This window comes from Rattus norvegicus, chromosome 5, assembly GCF_021556685.1.
Source record: "Rattus norvegicus strain SHRSP/BbbUtx chromosome 5, alternate assembly SHRSP_T2T, whole genome shotgun sequence".
Lineage (NCBI taxonomy): Eukaryota > Metazoa > Chordata > Mammalia > Rodentia > Muridae > Rattus > Rattus norvegicus.
This window is the reverse complement of record NC_141538.1, coordinates 116953241-116976848: the sequence shown is the minus strand read 5'-3', so window position 1 is coordinate 116976848 and position 23608 is coordinate 116953241. Positions and strand designations below refer to the sequence as shown.

General features: G+C 38.3%; 1 protein-coding gene across 1 annotated transcript in view; it reads left to right on the top strand.

The window, feature by feature from the left end:
• Positions 1–422: 422 nt before the first annotated feature.
• Positions 423–23608, top strand: part of Cyp2j16 (cytochrome P450, family 2, subfamily j, polypeptide 16) — a 46244-nt gene continuing 23058 nt past the window's right edge. Inside the window, exons 1-4 of the mRNA XM_087551517.1 lie at positions 423–809; positions 10969–11131; positions 13697–13846; positions 14370–14530. Coding sequence (XP_087407643.1) covers positions 594–809; positions 10969–11131; positions 13697–13846; positions 14370–14530 — 690 coding nt within the window. The 5' untranslated portion in view covers positions 423–593. The remainder of the gene's footprint in view (positions 810–10968; positions 11132–13696; positions 13847–14369; positions 14531–23608) is intronic.

Sequence of the window (23608 nt, the reverse complement as noted above, 5' to 3'; positions counted from 1 at the left end):
GGACATCAACATGGCCCTGGGCTGCAGCAGCATCATATACCCCAATATGGCACTTGCCAGGAGGACAGCCCACAAGTATCAACATGGCCTCTGTTGCCAGCATAGGGCAGTCACATCTGCATGACTCCAGATGCAGCACTACCCATAGAAATCACCAGAGCCCATGTCTACAGCAGGACCATAATTCTGAACATTTACCCAGTCCTTTTAAACCACGTTAGGTGTGAGTTTCTGAGAACAAAATATCTGAGGCCTAGTGGTAGGGAACAGAGTAACTACACATTGGTATGATTTGGGGTAAGAGGAAGAGCAGAGCACACCATGACAAGACTTAGTAGGGCAGAGCACAGAGTAGTTTGGGTAAAGGTAAAGAGGAGCAGAGGACACTGTTTATGCCTCCAGTATGACTAAGTGCTGAGGACAGAGGCAGGGCACAGCATGGGGGTGGGACCAATGGGCATAAAATGAACATAGCAGAATAGAGATGTTCTGGAAAGACACAGATTGACAGACTTGGTTAGCAAGGAACAGGGTGGAAGTTAGCAGAGGGCAGTCAGTATTATCAGGGGACTGGTCCAGCTCAGACTCTCACTATGCTCGCCACTGTGGGCTCCCTGTTGGCTAAAATATGGTCAGCAATCAATTTCTGGACTTTGTTGCTCACTCTTCTCACCTTCCTGCTCTTGGCTGACTACCTCAAAAACAGGCGCCCCAACAACTACCCTCCAGGGCCCTGGCGCCTTCCATTTGTGGGTAACTTGTTCCAGTTTGATTTAAATATATCACATCTGCATTTGAGGATCCAGCAGGTAAGAAAGGGAAAGGGTGTCTTGTTGTGCCGTGACACATTCCAGAACTGTAGACACATCTGCAGGAGGCTATGGCTGCAGACTGATGCTTCTTGCCTGTTAATTTAGCCAGCTTCTAATCAGGGACTCCATTTAAGAGACATGTCTCGCTGCCAAAAAGTTGACTTTATTATCCTTGAATGAACCATTTCCCTTTTTATTCCATTATGGTCTGACAACACACTTTGCAAGATTTTTTTCCATAATGCAGATATCTATTTTATTAAAAAAAAGTTACAAGGGGTTGGGAATTTGGCTCAGTGGTAGAGCGCTTGCCTAGCAAGTGCAAGGCCCTGGGTTCGGTCCCCAGCTCCAAAAAAAAGAATAGGAAAAAAAATGTTACAAACAGGTGGACTGCAGGGTCATCTTACAAAATGACAAGAATGACATCTATTGGAAAAACTTTACTTTTACAAATCTTTATAGGTAATTATTCAATGTTTGTACTTGTTATTGGAGATTTTACTGTTCACTGATAACGTTACAGTACATTAGATCCATGATAATAGGTGTCATGATTTATTTGCAGAGCCCTACTGAGGTGATTTGAACAACTGCTAAACAGATGTCAAGGTTGATGGGAGAGTTGATGGTTCATCTTGATAAATAAGCACTGTTACTTTAACCAATGTGTAAGCAAGTTCTCGTTGCTCATTTTCTGAGTTTATCAAACACTCAAGCACGAAGCATAAACACAAACTGTTCTCTTGACCAGAATTTTCTGTAGTATTAGCTCTCTCTTATTGATATTTGTTTATTCTATGTCCTTACTGACTGTATATACTGACTTTATCAAATACAGGGAAATGTACTGCAACTCCACTGGGAGTTTGCCCCCAGCACTCCTTCACTCCATTGCTCAGTGTATGTGTGTGTGTGTGTGTGTGTGTGTGTGTGTGTGTGTGTATTTATTTGAGATCAATAGGTAGTAGGAAGTTGTTTGGTGGTTTTGGTGCAAAGATCATCTTTCTTTGTAATGTAATGTTGCTTTTTATCTGTAGTAATTTCCTGCTACCTTTACCTAGACAGAATATGCTTGAGCAATGATGTTAAATGATTATTCCTACATGTTAATCTATTATTTAATATCCCTATATCTTACCACTGGCTGGAAGAACAGAATATTTTGTAGAATTATTGATATATACAAATTTTTATTTTTATTTATGTTAGCATTTATCCTTCTTTATCCTCCTCTATCCCTTCTCTGTGTGTGTCTTGGACACTTTCTTAGTGGTCACATTTTTACTCACTTTCATTCTTTCCTTACACCTCTTTTATCATCCACTCCACAGCTTCTCTGTGCTATGCAATAGGCACGTGTAGCTTACGAGACTTACTAACAGCATTTTCGATTAAAACACAGTAGCCACAAGCATAGAGGACCCCTGTCTCCCCTCTATGTTACAGCATTCTCAGGTGTCTCCACACAGACTGAGAACCACATCAGACACTAAGCTGTTCTTCAGTGTTCTGTGTATCTGGAAATGGAAGGCAGAAGAATATGAGGCCTTTGGCCTTCACCTATCTTCCCATTGCTCTGTCTTTTTTTTCTGACCCTTCAAGGTCACAGTTTCCTTTCTGACCTTAAGCACTTCCTTTCTCCATTCCTTCAGAGGAGACTACAGCAAGGAAACTTCTTAGCTTTGCCTCAATTTAGAATGTATTTCCCCTCCAATGCCACAGTGTCTTCCCCTGATTATAGGAAACTACGTAGATGAAATGCTTCACTGCAAGCTTTTACACAGTATCCTACCTTGTTCTAGTTTTGTGTTTTCTTCATAATAAATCATACATTGTTTTCGCCTGCTTTCAAGAATTTTCTGGTTTTAGTTTCTCTATTGATTGTGGTGATTTTGCTTGGAGTAAAGCTTGTGGCTTGATGCTGTTGAGTTCTTCTTGGCAGGTTTGTATTGTGTCCCACTAGGAAAATTCTACAACTCTTTAAGTATTTTCTCATCTCCACAATCTCTTTCTTGTTTTGGATGCCAGCTGGACAATGAGGTAAACTGTGTTATGTATAGTGTTGAGTCTTGGTGATGGCTACCTGCATTTTCTGTGCTGTAGAGGCTGAACCTGTTTCTCACCTCTCCATGGACCACTGTTATTCTCAAGTTGCTTCTCTGTTGTGCTCTGAAGTAAATATCTCCATTTAGATAACCGCAACTTCCTAACTTCAAATTTCCCTTTGCTTCCTCTATGTAACTTTCATTTCTTTGCCAAGGCATGTCAATGTTTGAAAAAAATTATGGCAGTTGCTTAATAATCTTTGATTATCCTGAATTCCAAAGTGTGTCATCTCTAAAGGCTGGACATGTTCCTGTTTAAAAATGAGTAATTTTACTTCCAGAGGTAGCCTGTTGGGGATCTGAATATTTTTGAGTAGATATCCAAAAGTAAATTTAGTTATAAAGAGGCAAAAGAGTGAATCTTGGTGTTCTCAGTGTGTGGGCCCACTCTTATAGGAATTCCCCTGAAAGTCTCATCAGCATAATGTGGGGAGACTGAGGATAACTGTAACCTATAGGTCTTCATCAGATTAGGGGTCACACTTCACTATAGGAACATAAAAATTAGAGCTGCTTTTCTTTGTCTTTTCTGTGAGGGAGAGGCACTTTTGCTACAATAGGAGAAGAGGAGAGACCATAGTCCCATCCCAGGCTCTTTGCAGACTATCTTTGTCACAATGCAGCTGTGGAGCTCAGAGTCCTACTCAGACACTCAGCCCAGATGTGATACCAAGGGAGTGAGTGACAGGACTCTACCTATGATATCCACTACTGTAACCCATTGAAACCTTGTGAAATCCACATTGTTTTATGGTGTTCAACAAAAGACATACAGGACAGGCAAGAAGGCATGAATGTTGTCCTGTTGGTCAGCATGTGTCGTGGCTTTTGACCAAAGACTGCAAACTCTGGTTGGTATTTACCCTCTGTCCACTGTTGCTGTAATTAGCATGATTAAGAAATTATTTTACTTGTTCTTAGTTTCTTAAAAATATTGACCTATATCTATCATGTGTTGCTTAGGTATGACCACAGGGCTTAGGTGAAATGCCTGGTGTCACAACCATGGTTCATGATGAAACTGAGACTGGCCTCTTCTTCCCAGTTGAGTTGTATTTCATTCATTCATTTTGTACTTTATATAAGGTTACATTTTGTGGTCTTTGGGTAGAAACAAGTGAAGTAAAATGGCACAGTTCTTTGATGATTGTTTGGATTTTTGCCACTAGTAAACAATCCTCAACATCTGGTGGCCTTCACTCTTGTTTGCATGCCCCTTTTCTTTCAGGCTTCATGACAGGCACACATGTGCGCTTTAATCTGCTAGCATTTCTAGTTACCACTGAGCACACTTGCCTAGGAAAATGGAGATCTGTCTTTCCAACATTGTTTACCAGCCTAATGGCAAAAAAGGTCCTGAATCCAATGTGATTTGATTTAACATTTAATCTCTGCCCTTCCTGCTTACAACTCCATGGCATAATTAGAGGCTGTTTTCTTATGTACTTATTTAGTGAACAACGTTTATGAAGTACCTACCAGGACTAGCATAATGTAAGATCAGCACATGAAGAATCTGTTCAATAATTTTGCCATCAGATCAGATCACACTGTGTGGGAGACTCTGTAGATAGTCTCTGGGAGAACGATGGCCTAAATTGGGCTGCCCTTAAAAGTAATGCTAAACAATTATCTAGTAGAGTGAAAGTATAAGTCATTATAAATGGAGGAGCTGGCAAGAGTTAAAAACAGTGACAATGAAGAAGGTGGCCTTCTTGTTCAGTGTGTGGGAACTGTACTTCCTTCTACCTCACAGTGTCTCACATTGCTCTAGTACAACTTACTGAATTATTATTAGAATGGTTTTTCTTAATTTTTTAAATCTCTCTCTCTCTCTCTCCCCCCCTCTCTCTGTGGGGGGGTGGTGTTGGAGAGGTTTGTGTTTTTGTGTGTTGGTATGTTTGTGCGAGCATGTACCTATAGGGGCCAGAGTTTGCACAGTTGGATCTCTGGAATTGAAATTACAAGCAGTTTTGAGCCAAACAACATGGTTGCTAGGAACCACACTCTAGTCCCTTGTAAGAGCAGGAAGCTCTTTTAACCATGGGGCTAACGCTTCAGCCCTGGAACATGCTTTAACTAAGACCAAAATCTAATAGTCTGAAGTGGTATATAAATTGTATATTTGCATGTATTACTAGTTAGTTGTTACAAAGTACCCTTAATATAGTGGTGTTAACAAGATTACATTTCCCCTAGCATAATTGTAGTTATGATCTGGAGGCTGAATACCCAAGACACAAAGCCTACCTTGTACCTCAAGCTTACTTGAGAAATCTACTTGCTTTGCATTACAGCTCTAGTCCTCCACTAGTTACATCTGTATGTGTTCTGCTAGGGGGAAGGGAATTGTCAAGACAAATATTCTGATGATCTATGACACGGAAGGCATAATATACCTGCCATATTTATAGAACTGATACTATCTAGAGAAGGATAAAAAAAGAAATAATTTCTTAATAAGATTCTGGTCATATAGTACTTTTTCATCTCCATCACTCAGGTTAGAACAGAAAAAGAATTTCTTCATATCTTCACCAAGTAATGGTATCTGTAGCATGTTTGGGAAAGAGTCCATATTTCTATTATAGTATTTTCTTATACTTTGAAACTTTTATATATTTATTTAATCTATTTTGCCATATCCATCCACCATTACATCTTTCAACTCTGTATTGTAGCCCCTACATGTCTCCTCTTTATTTTTAACATTAATAACTTACCAAGTCCAATTAATGCTGCCTATAAGTGCACAGCATAGGCTGGGGTATGGGCAACCTATCAACCTCCACGATCCCAAATGAGATTGGTTATCCCTCTCTCAATTTTCTTAAAATCATTACCTAAGGAAGGGGTCTCAGGGGCACCTTGCTTGATCACACTAAAATTTGAGGAAATTATCTGGTGACATTTAACAGTGTAAACTGACACCTTTAATGGCTGAGCTATTTCTCTACTACATACTAGAATGAAATGCTTCATCCTCAGAAGGTCTTATATAGTAATTACAGGTGCTATAAATTGATGGGTGCCACAGCCAAATCTTGAGCAGAAGTAAATATTTCAGAGTTCTTCCCTTTATTATTCAGGACTTTTGTCTCCACCTAGCCTTACACAATGTTTTCTCAGTCTTAAATGGAGAGATATTAATATAGATAGTTCTTTCTACGCTGAGAACTCACAGCTATTTATATGTGACAGTTTGGCTGTGTATGAATTTCTGAATTAACCACTATCCAATGCAAATAGTAGCTTGCCTGACCAAAGGTGAGAACAATATAAATTTATAGATAATAAGCATAAAGGTTTAGGAGTCAATTTGACAGCATGGCAACACAACACTATCTTCTTCACTCCTAGGGCCTAGGACCTCCCAGTCATGCTTTTGTGGTCCTGTTACAGTACCAGGCATTAACTCTGCCCTGTGATACATGCCTCAGCTCCAATGGTAAAGTGCTGGGTTACCCTGAAGATATTATTCTAAATCTGTACTAAATGTCTGCACATACTGTTAAAAATACTGGAGCATTTTATAGAATAAGTATAAAATTAGTCAATAAATTTCAAGGCAATGCCAAGCATGTATGTCATAGTCATTTATTATTCTTTTCTTATAAATTCTCTTCCTTAGCAAATGATAGCAGTGAGGTGCTCAGTGTAAGGATACTCAGAAGTCTTCCTTCTACCTCGCTTTTCATGAGAAGCTATGTTATCCAGGAGCCCAACCTTCTCCTACTTCTTTCATGAGTTACTGACTTTCCTTCATCAAAAAACTGTTGTGATAAGATCTGGATTTTGATGTGCATTGGGTTGTGAAGTTCTTACTGTTAATCTCACCAGACTTTTTAGAATGTGGCACTGAATTTTGTCTGGGTGATCCTCACCATACAGACAGGAAGATCTGAGTTCAGTTTCCAGAATCAAATTTTATGTTTTTATTTTTTTCATTAATTTTTAATTCATTAATTATCTTATAAATTTACATCCTAAATGTTGGCCCCCTTCCAATGCCCCCTTGAAGAGTTCTTCCCCAGTTCACACTCTTATTTAACTTCACAGTGTCTGAGGGAGTGAATCTTAGCTATTCTGTACTTTTTGGCTAATATCCATTTATCCGTGAGTACCTGGCATATGCATCTCGTTTTGGCTCTGGGTTACCTCACAGAGGAAGATATTTTCTTCCATCATTAGATTCTTAAAAAGCCTTTGTCAAAAATCGAAACACCCCTTCATGTTAAAACTCTTGGAGAGATCAAGAATTCAAGTCGCATACCTAAACACAATAAAAGCAATACACACCAAACCAGTAGCCAACATCAGATTCAATTGAGAGTAACTTGACAAAATTCCACTAAAATCACGAACAAGGCTGTCCACTCTCTCCCTATCTATTAGCATTTGAGGTTCTTGAATATAGTACTTGAATAAAGTTCTTGAATATAGTACTTGAAGTTCTAGCTAGAGCAATAAGAAAACAAAAGGAGATCAGAGGGGATACAAATTAAAAAGGAAGAAGTCAAGTATCACAATTCACTGTTGATATGATTGTATACATAATTGACCCTAGAACTGAATTTCAAAAAGCCCAGTGTAATACCTTGCTTTTGTAATCTCTGGACTAGGAAGAAGCAGATAAGTACATCTCCAGTGCTTACTGGCTTTTTCAGGCCAATAAAAGAAACTGATTTTTTTTAAAAATGTATGGTTCCCCCAAAAGGTTCATGGGGATGAATTCTGGCCTTTATACTAGTGCACATACACACGCACACAAATAATGATGCATAAAAATAAAAAATTCAATCCTAGCAACAGAGACTCTGAAAGTTCTTTTTTGAACACACACATATGGATATGAATATTTTGCCTGAATGCATGTCTATGTACTACATGCATGCCTGGTTCAGACAGAGGCTGGAAAAGGGTGTTGGATCCCCTGGAATGGAAGTCACAGACAGTTTGAAAATCTATGTGAGTGCTGAAAATGTGGAAGCTCACATCCTATGGAAGAGCAATCTCTGCTAACATGGCCTATGCTCTTTTTGTCCTCTTTTGAAATTATTTTTATTTGACTAATGGTGCATGGAAAAAAAACAGGCCCTAACTTACGGCATATTTGAGACATCAACTGGGCCATTTGTTCTATATGGCATTATTGCAAACAGAACTGCTACTGGTATAGCAACAAAGTTGATAGAAGTGGAAAAAGTCATTCACCTCAGTACTTAGCCTCTGGATCCTTCTCAAATTCGAAAACAAAATTTGGATTCTACAAATTGCCAGTGAGAGTCAGTTAGCTTAAACCAATTTTCGGTTGTTTCTTGAATCTCTTCATTGGTCATTCACAAATAATATTAGACCATGACTAGGATTTTATGCACTCACTACTGATATCTCTTTTTAAAAAAAAAAGACAGGGCATCCTGGCTGAATTCACTGAGGACTATGGATAAAGAACCAAAGGAAGGCAGAGTCTCACCTCTTTCTTTTCTGTGAGTGCAAGATTCTGATATGTTACAACATCATTATATATGTTTTGGCACTGTTCACATGGGCTCAGGCTGCCTAATGTTCAAGTATCAATTCATAAAGATGGGCATGGCATAGAGGCCCAAAGATAACTGAAGGAGTTGAACTCCTCTGTTTAATACCACTGTTGCAGTTACACAAGACACCACTGTTGTAGGTGAACGAAAGGCAAAGGTAGGGTCTAAATAGTTCGGCTCTTTAGCACAAAGGCAGAAGAACCAATGCTATGGCTCACACACTTTCACTGTACACTGTAAACTTCACAAACACTCTAGTTCTCTCTCAAAGACTTCATGAAAGCTCCTCATACTCTATATTCCACTGAACTCCAATGTCCTATGGACAACTCAATATTCATGGATTTCTCTTCAAATCTAATGTAAGGCCTGGAAAATTCTTTCCTGTAGGAAAAAGCTGGCATTGGCTTCATTACTTGACCTGTAACTTATATGTCTGCCCATAATGATGAGGAATATCTTGACTACAGTAGAATGGTTATAAAGAAGTAAGAAAATTGCAAATCATACTGAACATCCACTCTGGAAGTGTGGCTCTCTTGCTGAGTCAGTGGATATTTTTGTACTGACTCAGCATGTATTTGTATCCCTGAGCCTTTGAACACAGAGCTCATCCATTTTTTAGAGACGTGGTAGGTAGTTGGAACCGAACAAAATGCTTCATTTGGTGCTGCTCTCATTTTTCCTCGCAGGATCCTGTGTGGATGATTTTCAACACTTTGTACTTGTATCATTCCAGATCTACAGAGATGCCTCCACTCCCAGTCTGCACACTTTATTTCATTTCCCATATCTACTAATATAATGTTTCTCATTTTGTAGGTTATGACTTCTTTGGTATCACATATCAAATGACTTTCATACTAGATAATTACATTACAATTTATAGCAGTAGCGAAATTATAGTTATAACAACAAAATAATTTTGTGGTTGAAGGGCCCCCCAATATGATAAAGTGCATCAAAATGCACTTCATTAGAAAGGTTGAGAATCACTGAACTATTGGTTAAACAAAGACTATTCCCTTTCCTATGCTGATATGATATATTTTACTAAAGTTCTCTATGGTTGCTACATCAGACTTGTACAGAGACAGTTTTAACTCTCTGAGGACTGATACCTCTATTTCTCTGTTTTCACTAGAGACAAAGTTAGAGACTTTGCTTTCTTTAAAACATTTTTGCCTTCATGATTTAGTCTAGGGAAACATTGTTGCTCACCCAGTTCTTTTTTTTTCTTTTATTGGGTATTTTTTATTTACATTCCAAATGTTTTTAACTTTCCCAGTTTCCCAGACATAAACTCCCATCCCATCCCATCCCCTCCTTCTATAAGGGTGTTCCCCTCCCCATCCACCCCCCCTTTCCACTTCCCCAACATTCTCCTACACTAGGGGTCCAACCTTGGCAGGACCAAGGGTTTCTCCTTTCATTGGTGCCCACCAAGACCATCCTCTGCTACATATACAGTTGGAGCCATGGGTCAGACCATGAATAGTCTTTGGGTAGTGGTTTAGTCCCTGAGAGTTCTGGTTGGTCGGCATTGTTGCTCTTATGGTTGCAAACCCCTTCAGCTCTTTCAATCCTTTCTCTAATTTCGCTAACAAGGGTCCTTTTCTCAGTTCAATGGTTTGCTGCTAGCATTCGCCTCTGTATTTGACATGCTCTGGCTGTGTCTCTCAGGGGATGGATATATCAGGCTCCTGTCAGCATGCACTTCTTTGCTTCATCAATCTTATCTAGTTTTTGTGGCTAGATATATATGGGCCACATGTGGGGCAGGCTCTGAATGGTCATTCTTTCAGTCTCTACTCCAACTAGTTCTTAATTGTGAATGCATGAATAAATGTTTAAGAAGAAAGTTCAAATTTTAAACTGATTAGAAATTTGGTAGTATGGACATGAGGGCAGAAATTACTGGAATATTCCTATTACAAAATTGTACCTTTTTCTAACGAAGGTGTGCATAGTCCCCTCAGTGTTATTCTCATTATTTATATACGGACATATGATATATGTCCATATGATATGAAATATTTATATATGGATATGAGTAGACAGCATTATTCTTTGGATAAACAGGCTTTTGGTTTCGTGGGAAGTCCGTGAAAGCTGTACAAAACATGCACAGACTTCCTCAGCCCTTGCCACACAAAATGTTTCTGCCATTGCTAGACTTTAGAATGCTCCAAGTAGAAATCTGAATAATTTTTTGACACATAACATCCTTGTTCCTTCTTTTAGGAAGACAAGGTAGAATAGCACTCAAGTCCTACTCACCTTTATCATTGACATTTTCTACAGAGTATATTCCATTTTTAAAAAATTGAGTTAAGTCAGCAAGAGGCAAAATCATTTTTAGAAATACATCCATAGGCCAAGAGACACTCCTCTATTCACACTAACATACAAAACCCTAAATATAAATTCTACTGAGCACACATGTCTGCCTCTCCTTGATACTATGACAAAGCAACACTCACCTGTGATTATTGAAATGTTTTTCAGTTTGTGAAGAAATATGGAAACCTAATTAGCCTTGATTTTGGCAACATCTCAGTAGTGGTCATAACTGGACTGCCCTTAATCAAAGAAGCTCTCATCAACAATGAACAAAACTTTTTAAAACGCCCCATTGTACCTAGCAGGTACCGTGTCTTTAAAGATAATGGTAAGTTCAATTGGGAACAATATTGAATTCAGTGGGTTATTAAGAGTAAGACATGAATTTGGCTGGAAAATGGGATTCATGTGGGAAAGATTCAAGGTGAGCTGGAGAGAGGAAATGGGAAAATTATAGGATCGAGGTTCATTACACATTTATGAATTTTCAAAAGAGAAAAACCTACAGATAATATTAGGTTTCTGGTACAATATATGGTATAGTTTTGATATGTTAAAGATACCTCTATGTCTGTAATTTTACAAAATCCCAATAAATCAAATCCTTCATGAAATGTGGTTTATATTATTTTCTTCGGACCCTATTCACTTCTCCTCAGAAAAGGGTAAGGCCTCCATGGATATCAAACAGCCTTGACATATCAAGTTGTAATAAACTAGACATGACTTCAGTTATTGAAGCTAGACAAAGCAGCCCAGTTAGGAGAAAGGGATCCAAGGACAGGAAATGTTATCTTTAAAGTCAGCTGTTTTACCACATTCCCTAAATGAAAGTGACCATCAGAGGACTGAGAGTATCTCCCTCTAAGAGAGACTTGGAGAAACCACATGTCCTGCAGACTTAGAGCCATGGATAAGAAGTAACAACAGCAACTTGGACAGCAAGACACATGTGCTCTGACTTCTCTTCTTTTTAGACTGCATCATCCACATAGGGATCTAGATCCTTCCAAATAGAATAGACTGGAATGAGTGCACAAAAAGATCATTAAATCGAGTTATGTATTTGAGCATTGAAAACAGACATGAAATATATTAACCTACAAAGGTTTCACTTTATCCATTTCCTTGTTTCTTCTTGAAACAGTCAACCATAAATTGAATACCATTGGCTACATTATCTGCTGTGATAAACACACTTATTCTCATAAGTGATTAATAGTGAGCAAGAAAGGTAAAGGAAAACATTCTCCTGTAGCATATAGTATCTAAAGGTCATATTTAAGTGGATATAAAGCTGTTGAGATTGGCAGGATAGAGCCCAGCTCTTAATTTTCATTATAACAATAAGAGTAGCTTTTGAGTGGTGTGGGTAGAGGAGAAGATCAGACTCCACATTTTAAGGCTCATTCAGGATGCTGGGTAGTGAACACAGGCATGACAGCAAAGATACTATCATTGTAAGTATAAAAGAAAACATTCAAACACTCAAGTTGACCAAAAAAATGACAACAGGTTAGACTGAAGTAGTATCACTAAAACCTCATGGACTGAAGTTATTCAAGAGAAGTCATCCTGACATATGACTTATGTACTAAGAAAATGGTGTGCGTAGACTGTCAGACCTGTGGGTGATAAAAAAGGAACAATGGCAGGAGAAACCATGATTCGTGCTATTGCCTTCGATTTGCTATTGTCAGGAACATAACATTGACTTCTGTCCTACATATGCTTAATCTACATTCCTGTAACTGGAATGTTTAGAGTCACATGCCTGACTCAGAGTGTGTACCTTCTAGGACAAAACTACAGTTACTATTCAAAGAGGTTATTTAAATTACAGACATTCATTAGATGTCCTGAAATATACTGTAAAAGGGAGTTTCATGCTTAGTCTCATAGAACTCCCACATTTCAGGATTTGATGGAAAAAACAAAATAAAGAAATTATGGAAAACATCTGCCAAAGTATAGAGAAGAAATTATACAACTGAAGGATCAAGAATTAAAAGGAGTATTTCAAGAAATAAATGACAGAGTTGTGAAAAGAAACATAAGAAAAAGCCAGGATCTATGGTGAAATAGTTGAACATTCTTCTGAAAGGAAAGAAATGGTCATGAGCATGGCATTATGTGTACCCTGAGACAGGATGAATGTTGAGCACACCAGTATTTACCCCCTCATCTCTCATCTCTCATCTCTCATCTCTCATCTCTCATCTCTCTCTCTCTCTCTCTCTCTCTCTCTCTCTCTCTCTCTCTCTCTCTCTGTGTGTGTGTGTGTGTGTGTGTGTGAGAGAGAGAGAGAGAGAGAGAGAGAAATGGTGGATTCTCATCCTTCTTAACTTTGTGAGACATATTCTCATATTTATAAAGTCTGATTTATAGATCCTCTCCATTATTGCCTTTCTAGCTGCTTCATAAAGGTATGCCTTGCCTTTTTCAATAGTGCATTCCTAATTCTTATTGTTATAAACATACTCAAATGTCTACTAATCACAGTGGCTCTATAACCAAGGAAACTTGAATTTGAATCCCTGGATGCCAATCAATTTCTTCTCTTTCTAAGTTTACCTTGCAATTTATTATGGTGTCTCAGTGTTTTACCAAGAGAAATGGACATTTTCTTACTTGGTAATAAATCTATAGAGTTTCTGCCAGCAAAAAATTATATGATATATGAGAAGTACTTACTAAATTATGTTCTGATGCAGGTCACCAGGACATTTTAGCCACTTGCATTGGGATTCTCTTTAGACAATAGATATTTCTAAATCTGCGGATTTTCGTATTTGCCTTTCATTTCATCTGTACATGGATTTAGTTCGATGTTTCAGGTATTTTAAAGCTATATTCAAAATATCATGATGCTGAGTCTCTCTTTTTTCCCCAGGAATTTTTTTTGCTAATGTCCATAAATGGAAGGAGCAAAGAAGATTTGCACTGACAATGCTCAAGAATTTTGGATTAGGGAAGAAGAGCTTAGAGCAATGCATACAGGAAGAGGCCCACCATCTTGTGGAGGTCATAGGAGAAGAGAAAGGTGGGAATTTCACAGGGCGGTGCAGGTAGTTCTGGTTATTTAATTCATTGAGTACCTTTTTATTGTGTAAATGTTGTCCTTGGCCTGCAGCATGATAGGCACTAAGGATGGAACAGTGAACAAATAATCATGCCCCTGCCTCATAATCACACAAATGAACCATTAAACAAATTACTGAAGTGAAATCCTGATTATCTATTTGACTTCCTACATATTGTCAATGTACATTAATCATAGCAGTTTCCATGTAAGGGGCTGTGAACAGAGATTTCCACATTATGCTCAATTGTGCATATTTTATGACACAATGAGTAGAGAACTCATAAAATAAAAAGAGAAGAAAAAAAGAAAGAAAGAACAGCAAAAAGGAGACAGAAAGGAAGAGAGGGACACACACACATACACACACACACACACACACACACACAAACACACAAACACACACAGAGAGAAAGAGGGGGCAAAGAATCAATACCTTTCAATATCTTTGTTAGACTCAATGCTCCCCTCTCTCCATCTCCAGGACAGCCATTTGACCCTCACTTCAGGATCAACAATGCAGTTTCCAATATCATTTGCTCCATCACCTTTGGGGAGCGCTTTGAGTATGATGACAGTCAGTTTCAAGAGCTGCTGAAGTTAGCAGATGAGGTCATATGTTCTGAGGCATCAATGACATCAGTGGTAAGTTCACTGCCTTTGCATATTTTTGAAAGAATATTGCATTGCAACTGACTCAAAAACAGATAGGTTTACCTTTTTGTTAGGGGACTTGTTGAAGCTAATATTATATCTTCAAAGTTTAACTTGATAGAAAACCTATTTATAATATATGAATTTAGCATATCTAAATCATTTCTAGAATTTATATGAATATTCTAGCATTTATAGTGATATATACATAAAGGTGAAAGTTTTACTTTCTATTTTCCATTAGTGTTTATAATTTATTTATTTTACATCCACATTGCAGCCCCCTCTCTGCCTTCCATTCCCACCCTCACAATCCAATCCTTCCTTTACCCTCTCCCCTTCTCTGAGAAGGAGAAGTCCCCTACGTGTACCAACTCTTCTTAGCATATCTAGTTGTACTAGGACTAATCACATTATCTCCCACTGAGGCCCAACAAGACAGTCCAGTCAAGAGAAGTCCCAAAAACAGGAAGCATAATCAGAGATAGGCCATGTTCCAATTGTTAGGGGATTCACAAGAAGGCCAAGCTGCACATCTACTACAAATGTTTAGGGACCCTAAGTCCAACCCTGAATGCTCTTTAGTTGGTGGTTCAGTCTCTGTGAGCACCAATGGGTCCAAGTGAGTTGACTCTGTAGGTCTTCTTGTGATGTCATTAGCCTGTGCTGTCCCTCAATCCTAGACCTCATTCTTTCACAAGACTCTGAGTTCTGCTTAGTGTTTGGCTGTGGGTCACTACACCTGTTCTCATTATCTGCTGGATGAAGTCTTTCAGAGGACAGTTATGCTCAGTTCTTGGCTGCAAGCATAGCAGTGCATCATTATGAGTGTCATGGGTTGGCTTTCTCCCATTGGGTGGGTCTTAAGTTGGACCAGTCATTGGTCGGCCTTCCCCTCAATCTCTACTCCATCTTTATTCTTGAATGTCTTATAAGCAAGACAAATTTTGAGTCAAAGGTTGTGCATATGGTTTGGTGTACTCTTCCTTCCGCTGAAAAGACTGCCTGATTGTCTGGCTACAGATAGTGGCCACATCAGCTTCTTATTTCCCTGCTGTCTTAGTTAGGATTACCACATAGAATTCAGAGAACCTCTGTTGCCCTCTGTCTGCAGCTAGCTCCAGAGTTACCCTTTCACTGATTTCTATTCTCTGTCACAGCCCTCTACTGTCCCTCCCCAGACCTGATTCCTATACCTGTTCCCCTCTTCATCTCTCCCACCCAGTTCCTTCCCTTGATCCATCTCTGATGTCAATTTTATTTCCCCTTCTGAGTGAAATTCAAGCATCATCCCTTGTGCAATACTGATTACTTAGCTTCTTTGGGTCTATGGATTATACATGGTTATCCTGTATTTCATGGTTAATAAATACTTATAAATGAGTACATTTCATGTATATCTTTCTGAGTTTGTGTTTCCTCACTCAGAGTGCTATTCTCACTTTTTCTTTGTCTTTTTCTATTTCTTTTTTTTCAACAAATAACTATGATTGTTATAGTGGGCTCTGCACTTTGCCTGGGAAGCACAGTAGACCTGGCCCAAGTAGAGGATATGTGGGTGTTCAGGCCACAGGACAGAAGAGCAGAGCAACAGGTTGTGCCCATTATTGGCTGAAGCATTTGGTGAGCCACCTAAAGCAGTGCTGGAGACCTCACCCTGGTGGTGGGGGCATGGGAGAGCTAGTAAACTAACCACATCACATACATTCCGGTGCCAGATTCAGGGACTTAAGGTAACACACTCCAACATCTATTCCAGGTATTATCTGTAGGAGCACAATAAAAGGCTAATTCTTCAGAGCCAATGTGGTATAGCTCCTTTGAGGCTTTAATATAGATAGTATAGCAAAAGCCTGAAGTTTCAAGTCAGACCAAAGTTTCATTGCAATGAACATTTCAATTAAAAAAGTCTGGATGAAGGGGTAAGTGCAGTGACACACTACAGCCTCCATTTTTATTCTGTCTCATTTTATTTTCTTTTGTAATAGCAGACAATGAATATAAAGGTTGGGGAGATGGGTGGGACTGGAGTACATAATGGGAAATGCACAACGAATCCATAAAAAGTTAATGAAAGAAGTAATACTATTCTTGAATAGCATTGGCTCCTTACAGAAGCCATCTATGAAAGTCTAAGGCAAGCGAGTGATCTTACAGGAGGTAGCCTACCATTTTGCCTGGCTACGATAGGTATACTCTGGAAATGCATAGGCTCAGAGACTTCACGCCAGGATAGCCTCTTGCTGCTGATATGCCTTCCAGTTGCCACTATTATATAGTCTAATGATTCTGGGGCATCAGCCCAGCCTATTGGGCAAGTTTATAGCAGGTCAACATGAAGATGATCTTTCACGAATTAATGCTGCTAAGTTGAATTGATGACTTTACAGAAAAACTGATTTGATTCAAGTAATTTTATTAGGAAAGTTTAAGGAGATGGTTTAAGTCATTTTGTCAGAAAGATGCAATAAAGTTAGAATCAAGAATGTCACCCCTCTTCATAGAATAGCAAATAAGGACTCCATAATAAGCAATACAGTGAGCTTCATAAACTATACTAAGACAAAAAATAGACTTGAGATTGATTTGTAATCAAGGAAAAACATTCAAAGTCAGGTCCAAGGATGAGGCCACATGTATGTACTATGATAAGGCGAAGTCATGTGAAACTGTTGCTTTGAACTTGCAATGAGCTTATAGAATGAAAGACTGCATTGGACTTACTACTGGCATTCATCTGTAATTCTCCTTTGGTGTACCATTGTATGTATAAAGTAATTATTAAAAAGAAAATGTTGTCTAAATTGCCAGAGAGAAGAAATAAAGTGTGGCTATTGGGTATCTGCCCCATCCACCAGATGTATATCTGTCTGTCTATAGGTATGTACATAAGAGTTAAAAGAGTTCAGTTTTTCACTTGGCAGTTTTGCCAGCTCCAAAGAGTTAGGTTTTATTCTATCAGTAGGGATGAACCTGTAAATCGCTTGCCCTGCCACTGATAACAGGAGTCCCCACCAGTTGCTAATAGCAACAAGCTCAATGGGCAACACCATACACCAATTCACTGCCTGTCTTGGTATACCCTGTGATGTCAAATCCAGCTTCTGACAGGCTCCTACTAAGCCTCTCTGTCCTCCCTCAGAGTATCATTCTGAGTGTATTTTCCACCTCGTCAACTTACTTTACTTTTTTGTATGCAGTGTAGTTTCTAAATGTGATGTCACTTTCTCTATGGTTAGATACTTGAGGTGTCCTAGGTTTATGGTGTTAAAAATCCATATGTATTCTACTGCCAGTATTCAAGTAAACATATCCAATCATTTGGATTTTTTATATGTGATTTATAAAAATCATTATACTTTTAAGATTATAAATAATTATATCAGACACCCACCTTGTTCTCTTTCAAATTCCCAGTCCCGATTATTTACTAATTATTTTTCATATGTATATTTACAAATATAAATGTTTCTAAATACATAGTACAAGCTTCTCAGTCTGTATTATGTTGCTTTCATGTATATTTTCAAAGACGATCATTTGGTGTTATATAACCGATTGGTAAGCTCTTTCCTGGGGTGGACTGTTTCTCTCATTCTCGGTATTCCTTAGTTGACTATAGTGCATAGTATAGTGCTGAGGTCTCTGTGGCATGTCTATAGCTACTGCCCTTGATCAGTCCATGGATAACTTTGATTATTTTGTATCAGATCACACATAATTTGTGGGGTAAAATGCACTCCATTTTAAAGAAGGTTCTACCTTTATGTTTCTGTTAGAAGTAATACCATCTAGGTATCTCTTAAGACCATTGACATACAATGTAATATCACTCTTTTCCTTTGATTTTTATTGTGGAGGGGCTATCAGGAAATGAGAGCAGCTAACTGAAATAATCATTATTTACTATTTCAGGACTTCATTATTGTTCATTCTATAATATTTGTAGCCCTGAATTTAATTTGAATTATATTTAGTGACAATTGTCAAGCTTCACTCAATGTTATCTTTATTGATATTCTGTGTCTTTTTAAAAGTCACATACAAATACTTTGGATTTGAAAATGACTGTATCAGATACCAGGAATGGGTGATTTTAATTTTTTCTTTGTGGATTGTGTATTTTCCCTCTCATATCTCTCAGTCTGTGGACATCCTTGTCCTTGTCAGTAAGATTTGGTTTTTTGACACAATATAATGCTTGTGTGGGTTTCTTCATCCCATTTATGTTTTGGTTTTGGTGTGCTAGAGTCATTGACATTTAAGATTATTTTTTAACAGTCTCCACTAACTGCTGTGATTTTTAGAGTTGTTTTCTGGTTGGTTGGATTATTGTTTATTCTTCGATTAATCCTCTATTGCAAATACAGGTTTGCTTGTTAGGTGTTAATCACAATGTATTCCTTCATATTTCTCATTAGTTCAGCCATTTGTTATGAAATGCAGTCTTCCCTGTGTCCTTGTTATGGGCATTGCTTTTGTTCCTCTTCTCAGTGTGATGCTGCTTCACTGCTGGCTTAGTGAAGCTGAATTGACTTAGTTTCTTCTTTTTTTGAAATATTCTTATTTTTCCATCAGTTAAAAATTTAAGACTTACTCACTATATTTTGAGAATGAGATGTGTGCCTCTATGTATGTTTCTACTTGCTGTGTCTAGGTGCCTAGGAGTCCAGACCAGGAAGGGACCCTAAAGATACAAGTGGTTTTGAGTCAGAATTTTGGTGCTGGGGATCAAATTTAAGTCCTTTGAAACAGCAGGCAGTGCTCTTTACTGCTGAGTTATCTCTTTGCTTTCTTATCATCAATGTTAAATAATTATTATTCTTGCTATAGCATTATATATACATAGAATTAGTTTCTAGAGTATATCATAGAACTCTTAGACATTATGGCCATACTCATTATTTTCTAATGATATTTGAATATAATATTTCCTCAACACTGTCTTCTATTACATATAGGCTATTGTTTAATTTAATCTATTTGTGATGTTTTTCTTTCTGTGTTTTGAATTGTCAAGCTGTACGTATCTTAAAATTTCACTTGAATTTTTTTCTCCCAAACCTCAGTTTTTCTGCTGCATGTGTTTTCCATGTTACTGACCTTTTCAACTATGTTACTGATTTTCTCTTTGAAGTTGCTGCCTTTTTCCTTTACCTTAATGACTTCCCTGTACAGGTCTTGTATTTAATCCATTTGCCTACTTGAATGCACTTTCAGGCTAATGATTATTTCTGTAACAAAACTCTTAAACTCCTTATTTTATGTAACTCTTAACGTGTTTTAAATATGTTTGGGTTTATTTGTTCAGGAATTAATAATATATATTGACATCCTCCCCGTTTCTATTTTCATAGTTTTTTGGATATCTGTGCTACAGTTCATATCCCTTGAACATCTCTTTTGGAGTGTATAGAAGTAACAGTTTCAGAAGTTTGAGCTTTACCTTACATTAAGTACACAATGGTTACAGAAATTCTTTTCTTTTCTTTTTAAGGACTTCTGTTTCTATGCATCTCTTTATGAATGATGCACCCAGAAGTAGTTTTGTTCTAACTTATCCTATTCCCATAAACACTTTGTCTTCAAATTCAGGGATGCTCTCACTAAACACTAAAGAACTGGTTACCATGACTTACAAGCATGAAAAGAAACATAAAGAATAAGGTTGGTTCTTCCTATTGTCTATTATGTTTGTTCCTCAGTATAACTTACTCATGCTAATTCCATGTCTAGCAGTTTCATTTCTTTCCTTCTAATAAGCACAGCCTAGGAGTTCAGTGCCTCCCCAACCGATTTTTAGATGTATGGATCAAAGGAATGAAGAGGTGGCAACAAAGTGATAACAAAGATTATGGTTTTTATTAACTTTACAACCTGTTCACTGACCCACTCCTGATCACCCTGTCCCACATTCCTTCCCCCATCCCTACTCCCCTTCACCTCTGAGCAACTGTGGTCCCCATTGGTATTCCAATACACTGGCACATCAATTCTCTGTGGGGCTAGGCATATCCCCTCCCACTGACAGCAGACCAGGCAGCCCAGCTTAAAGAACATATTCCATGGATAAACAACAGCTTTTAGGATAGCTCCTACTCCAGTTGTTTGGGACCCACATGAAAACTAGCTGCACATCTGCTACACATGTGCATGGAGTCTTAGGTCCAGCCCATTTATACATTTTGGTTGGTGGTTCAGTTTCTGAGAGCACCAAGAGTCTAAGGTAGTTGAAACTCTTGGTCTTTTTGTGGCGTGTCTATGCCCTTTGGGTCTACAATCCTTCTCCCTATTCTTCTATAATAGTCCCCATGCTCCATCCACTGTTTTTCTGTGGGTGTCTGCATTTGTCCAAATCAACTGCTGGGTGATCTCTCTTCAAAGATAGCCATGCTAGACTCCTATCTCCAAGCATAACAGTAATTGATGGTGTCAAGGATTGGTGTTTGCCCATGGGAAGGGTCTCAAGTTGAATTAGTTATAAGTTATAGGTTGGCTCATGCCCAGTCTCTGTGTTTCTTGTAGACAGGATAAATTTTGGATCAAACGTTTTGTGGGTAGGTTGCTGTCACTATTGCTCCACTGGGGTTCCTGTCTGGCCACAGGAGGTAGTCTCTTCAGGTTTAATGTCCCCAATGCTGTGAGCCACACTAAGGTCAACCACATTGATTCTTATGTGTCTCCCTTAGCCCAGGTCTCTGTCTCACCCTGGAGATGCAACCCCCTTTCCTACCCATCAGTTGCAGATTTCCTTTCATTCTTTGGGCTATCTGGCTATCTCTCCTGACCCTTCCCATACCTGATCCTGAACCCATCCATTCCCCTTCCTATCCCTCTCCTACCCAGTTCTCTCCTTCTATCTGCCTCTTATGACTATGTTATTCCTCCAATTACAAGAGATTCAAGCATCCTTAACTGAACTTTCCTTCTTGTTTAGCTTCTTTGGGTCCAGGAAATATATCGTGGACATCCTGTACTTTATGGCAAATATCAACTCTTCAGTGTGTACATACCAGACATATCCTATTGGGACTGGGTTACCTCATCCAGTGTGGTATTCCCATGATCCATCCATTTGCCTGCAAAATTCATGGTAGCTTTATTTTAATAGCTGAATACTATTTCATTGTGTAGATGTAACATGTTTTATTTTTCCATTCTTCAGTTGAGGAAAATCTAGATTGTTTTCAGTCTCTGGCTATTATGAATAAGACTTATATGAACATAGTGGAGTATGTGTCCTTGTGGTTTGGTGGAGCATCTTTTGGAAGATCTTTTCCCAATCTGTAGGATGCCATTTACAGAAGTTTGCAATTTCATGGGTTTGCTTTTATCATTTGTTGCTCTGAAAGCCTGAGCCATTGGTTTTGTTTTTTTGTTATTTGTTTGTTTTTTTTTTCAGAAAATTCTCTCCCATACTAATGTTTTCAAGGATATTTCTCACTTTCTCTCCCATGAGATTTAGTGTATCCAGTGTTATGTTCAGATCCTCGATCCACTTGACCTTGAGTTTTGGGCAGGATGATGAATATGAATCTGTTTGTATTCTACATGTAGATATCCAGTTAGACCAGCACGATTTGTTGGAAATGCTTTATTTCTTCGGTTGTATGACTTTGGCTTCTTTGTCAAAATTCAAATGTCCATAGTTGTGTGGCTTTATTTCTGAGGCTTCAATTTGATTCCATTTGGTCAACATGTCTCTTTCTGTACCAAAAATGCCATGAAGTGGTTAACACTATTGCTCTGTAGTATAGCTAAAAGTCAGGAATGGATTTTGTCAAAGGCTTTTTGGCATATAATGAAATGATCATCTTTTTTTTTGTCAATCTGCTTATTAATATTGGTGATATTTTTGTATATTTAACTGTCCCTGCATCCATGGGATGAAGCCTAGTTGTTTATGATGGGTGATGTTTTGATGTGTTCCTGGACTCATTTTGCAATTCTTTTGTTGAGTGTTTTTGCATAAATGTTCATAAGAAAAAGCAGTCTGAAATTCTCTTTTGTTGAGTCTTTGTATAGTTTAAATATCAGGGTAATTCTTGCTTCAGAGAATGAGTTTGGCAATGTTCCTTCTGTTTCCATTTTGCGGAAGAGTTTGAGAAGTACTGTTATTAGATTTTCTTTGAAAGTCTAGTATAATTCTACCCTAAAACCATCTGAAAGAGCTTGAAGGGGCTTGAGATCCCATATGAACAACAATACCAACCAACCAGAGCTTCCAGGGACTAAGCCACTACCTAAAGACTATACATAGACTGACCCTGGACTCTGACCTCATAGGTAGCAATGAATATCCTAGTAAGAGCACCAGTGGAAGGGGAAGCCCTGGGTCCTGCCAAGACTGAACCCCCAGTGAACGTGATTGTTGGGAGGAGGGCGGTAATGGGGGGAGGATGGGGAGGGGAACACCCATATAGAAGGGAAGGGGGAGGAGTTAGGGGGATGTTGGCCTGGAAACCAACCGGGAAAGGGAATAACAATTGAAATATAAGTAAGATATTCCCAAGTTAATAAAGATGGAAAGAAAACTTAAAAACAAAAAACCATCTGGCCTTGGGGTTTGCTGTTGCTGTTGCTGTTGCTGTTGTTGTTGTTGTTGTTGTTGTTGTTGTTGTTGCTGTTGTTGCTGTTGTTAGACTTTTAATGGCTACTTCTGTTTCTATAGGGATTATAAGACTATTCAAATAGTTCATCTGATTTAACTTTGGTAGGTAGTACCTGTCTAGAAAAACCATCCATTGTTTAAAATTTTTCTAATTTTTGGGGTACATGCTTTGAAGTAAGACTAATGATTCTTTGAATTCCTCAGTGTCTATTGTTATGTCTCCCTTTCCATTTATGATTTTGTTTATTTGGATACTGTGTCTCTGTCTTTTAGGAAGTTTGGCTAAATGTCTATCTTCATTTTCTCAAAGAACCAAGTCCTGGTTTTATTGATTCTTTGTATTGTTTTCTTTGTTTCTAATTGATTGATTTCAACCCTGATTCTGATAATTTCCTGCCTTTTACTCTTCTTTGTTGTGCTCACTCCTTTTTTTTCCCTAGACCTTTCAGGTATAGTTT